The sequence below is a fragment of the Panicum virgatum genome, chromosome 9K (assembly GCF_016808335.1).
Source record: "Panicum virgatum strain AP13 chromosome 9K, P.virgatum_v5, whole genome shotgun sequence".
In the NCBI taxonomy this organism is placed as follows: Eukaryota; Viridiplantae; Streptophyta; class Magnoliopsida; order Poales; family Poaceae; genus Panicum; species Panicum virgatum.
Window position 1 is genome coordinate 40,897,235 of NC_053144.1, and position 4,027 is coordinate 40,901,261.

The 4,027-nt window shown below is 51.2% G+C and overlaps 1 protein-coding gene across 1 annotated transcript; it reads left to right on the forward strand.

Annotated features, from left to right (window-relative positions):
• Positions 1-2,033: 2,033 nt before the first annotated feature.
• On the forward strand, positions 2,034-3,550 carry LOC120648700. The gene is made up of 5 exons (XM_039925389.1): positions 2,034-2,757; positions 2,851-2,963; positions 3,052-3,153; positions 3,218-3,337; positions 3,409-3,550. Exons 2-5 carry the CDS (start codon positions 2,882-2,884, stop codon positions 3,537-3,539), a joined length of 435 nt encoding a protein of 144 aa, XP_039781323.1. The 5' UTR covers positions 2,034-2,757; positions 2,851-2,881; the 3' UTR covers positions 3,540-3,550.
• The last annotated feature ends 477 nt before the right edge of the window (positions 3,551-4,027 follow it).

The following is a 4,027-nucleotide window of genomic DNA, read 5'->3' on the forward strand; positions in this document are numbered from 1 at the left end:
TGCCGGCCGCACCGTGCGTCTGAAGGGCCGGACCAGGCATCACTCTTCGAAGTGCCCGCCGGCCGGCCACCGCCTTTCTGGTTGATGGGAGCGATTGCTCGAGGACTCGAAGACCCTCAGGAACACCGAGAAGGGTTGCTGGGCCGTGATTGTCGATCGTGGGCTGTGAAGGCCATTATTACCGGCGATCATTAGAAAAACCTTGGGTAAAGATCATATTTATAGCGACAGTTACTAGAACAAACCGCGGGTAAAAATCATTGCGGTTTTCTACTGGTGGTTCATATAAAGAACCTACAGTAAACATATCGATTCTCATGGCTTCCATTAGGAACCTATGGGACAAAACATTTATACAGTCACAAAGGTCAAACCGCCAGCAAAAATAATTTTGGAACTGCCATTGATTTCATCATTTGTAGTAGTGTGGCCTAGGAGTACTCCATACTCTTACAAAAGTTTGATGTCTAGTGGGCATCTACTACTGCTGCATCGTCGTATTGCAAAGAGGAGCCCTCTTCACAAGGTCACCGACAAACCTCTGTGGCAACCTCTGGAATGCTGAGTGCAGCATCTTCGCCCGGCTGTGCATCGTGGCGCATATGGCCTTCATCTACGAAGGCTTCCTTCCCCACGGCGCGCCACCAGCGACGTCAAACACGATATCAGTCCCACGGGTATTCTCTGCCACAGTGCGCGTCAGGGCAACGAGAGGACCACGTCGTCCTACAGGTCTCCCGACGTGGAAGTCGCTGTGGAAACTGTGGCCACTTCGTTCGATTTGTATACTACAGCGGCATTGGACACTGTTGATGCTAAATCTGGTCACACACTCGAATGCGCTAGAACGCGCAGCAAGATCTTCAAAACGATCAACACCAGCAAAACCCTGGGCAGGCTGGTATGACTGGTGCCGCCGACCGGTCTGACTAGTGCAAGCAGAGCTTCATGAAAGTCTAGAACGATGAGCTCGGGAGGGATCCCGTCGGAGCACGTCATGTTAGGGTTGCTTTGAGATTGGCAGGCCACTCAGAACGACTTCAAACATTGTTGAGACGAGAGAAAAAAGCAATCAGGGTTTGGAAAAGGTTAGGGTTTGAGAGACAAAAAGTAATGCGATATTTTGATTGATTCGATTAGGAATCACCTAAATCGACCATAGCCTTTATATTTATAGGCCGGGGAAGACGTATCGCTTCATGAGTAGGTTTAAAAAAAGATTCTTTATAAAAAAAATCCTAATTCTACTCGGACTGCTCAGACGAGACCGGTCTGACCGGTCGGTCTCGGTGCATGCCAAATTTAGCTGTCAACGGAAGATCCTAGTTGCCTCAAGCGCGGGAGCGTATGAGAACCGCGCAGCCGTCACGGCTTTCCTCTCCGGCGGAGTCGATGAGACGGTCCGTGAAATTAAGTGAGGACGTGGGGCTCGGCCGCCGGGTGGCAACCGGCTCTGGAAGCTGCTCGCCGATAGCATCTGCTGGGTGTCTTCCTCGACCTATACCGTGGCAATGGCGTTGCGGTGGAGTCTGGATTCGCATCGATCTCAGATGATTTGAAGGCGTTGATCCTCATCAGGATTGATCCTGCCCACCAGGACATCGCGAGCACGACGCTCATGTACTTTTGCTTCCAGCGCTCATGTCTGTTTGAGCTTCATACGTGTCCTCCAGATTAAGGGCCGACAACGGACGCCCTCCCGTCCGTAATCTATCTATACTATAAGCATTCATGGAAATTGAAACACTTTTCACTAAAATTAGCCCACATATCCACCTCACAAACCCCACTTTGAGGCCTACATGTAAGCACCAAATGTTTGGCGGGAACCTGGCAGACCCAAATCGTCGCCCTGCCAGTTCTATCGCGAGCACGCGCCCCTCCCCCCGATGTTTTTTCTCACCGCGCGTTCTGTACCCACGCCACAGTTTTTTTTGCCCGGTTTTTCTTGCGGAGGCGCCGATTTTTCTCCCGGATCCCGGAGCCGCCGCCGAGCGTCCGCCCTCTCTCTCTTGCGTTCACGCGGTTTTTTTTTCCAGAGTCCTTCACACCAGTTTTCTATCCGTAATCGCAGAGCCACCGCTGAGCATCCGCCCTCCCTCACTTGCGACTGCCGCCGAGCGTCCTCCCTCCCTGGATGATCTCCAAACACGTGTCCCGACCGCCGCCGATCCTGGATCGCAGAGCCGCCGAGCTTCCTCCCTCCCTCGCTTGCGTACGCCGCCGAGCTTCCTCCCTCCCTGGTCGAGCTCCAAACCCGCGTCCCGACCGCTGCCGAACCCACGCAGATCGCACCCCCTAGCTTCGGCGTGTCGAGCTCCACCCTCGCGACGGGTCGCTGCGCCAAGCGTCGGCACGTCGGACGCGGCCCAAACAGAGGCCGCGCCTAGCATCGGTGCAGGGGCACCTCGCCCACGGATCAAGACATACTTGCCCTTGGTGAGTGGTGGTCGTGAACCCTAACCTCATGTTTTTTTTCTGCAACAGGCCTACGTGTTTCATTCGCCATCACTGGCCGAACATGCTCTTGGACGGACGCTATGCGACCTCGCGCTCTTGGACGAGGGAGCCATCAATTGCGGCAGCTGCGCCATTCTCCGGAAGACGGACGTCCACGCCCGCGACAACGCCGACGAACACAGTCTACGTCGATGGCGCGACGCGGCGGCTGCGAGCATCGTGTTCCTCTTGGGGATATAAGCAACACACAGAATCGGAAAACTGGTTCTAATAAAAGGTCAAGAGAATTGGAAGGCGGTGAGTATTGTACGACTACTTGTCCATGTCCGTAATTGTCCAAACCACTAATTGTCCACCTCTGTTTGTTAGATGCTGACTAATAGCTGTTAGGCGGCAAAAAGCAAGAGAACATTATGCGAATATGCCGCTAGAGAAGAAAGCAGAACTTAATGCAAAGAAAAGAGAAAACTATCATCGACGACAAGCAGAGAAACGATCAATAGGTCAACTACATGTTGTTAAATTAATTATGAAATTTAAATTCCCAAAGATATTGTGTGATGCTTAAACTATGGGAGATGTTAATGGCAGATATGACAGATACACCTCAGTCTGGAGTGTTACATGTTCATGAAGTTCCTTGTTTGATGGATACACCTCCGTCGGTAGTGTTCCACATTTCTGGGAGTGCTGGTTAGTCATATTTTATTGTGATTTGGTTGGTGAAAGGTTGATTAATGCTTTTTGATGGTGATAGGAATGTCATGCACTCCATCTTCGGCGCTGTTGCATGTGGATGGAACTACAATTTTCAGTTGGACTATGGGTGTGGCTGCAAGTGAGCAAGAACACGTGCTCAGTAGTCAACATCCAGCAGGTTTGGACAATGTTATATTTCTATCTTATTCCAATGTGTGGTAGTTAGATAATGAAAGTTATTGATGTCAGGGTTGACAGATACACCCCGATCAGGAGTGGTACAACTTGATAGAATCTCATCTTTCATGGAAACACCTCCACTACTAGAAAACGGGCCTTGGGCACCGGCTGAGAAAGGCCACGCTGCCACACTGACGTAAGGTGGCAGCCCCTTTGGTACCGGTTGGTATTTCCAACCGGTACCAATGACCTTTTCCTTTTTTTTTCTCAAATCCAGTTTTGTTTGTTCTATTTATTACTGTTTATTCTTTTATAATTGCTAAACGCACTCAAGCTCTATAGTACTGTCGGTGTCCCAACCTGGGGGCCTGGATCCTAATTAGTAAATGTTGCGCGTTTCCTCGTCCCAGATGATGATGCAAGAGGCAATCACAGTAACACACGGTTTATCCTGGTTCCGGCCGCGGGGCCGTACGTCCAGCAAAGGGGGTGTGCGAGGGCACTGTATTATCTTGCACCCGGAGTGCTTGTAGTAGGGGGTACAAGCAAGGCGAGAGAGGGAGGGAAGCTCCCAAGTCTCAGCTAGGAGTGGAGTCGGTTGAGATGAGTGCTCAGTAGTCCCTGAACGTCCTCTTGAAGAGAGAAGCCAGAGAGATCAAGCATACTAGAGTCCAGAGAGAGAGGGTGT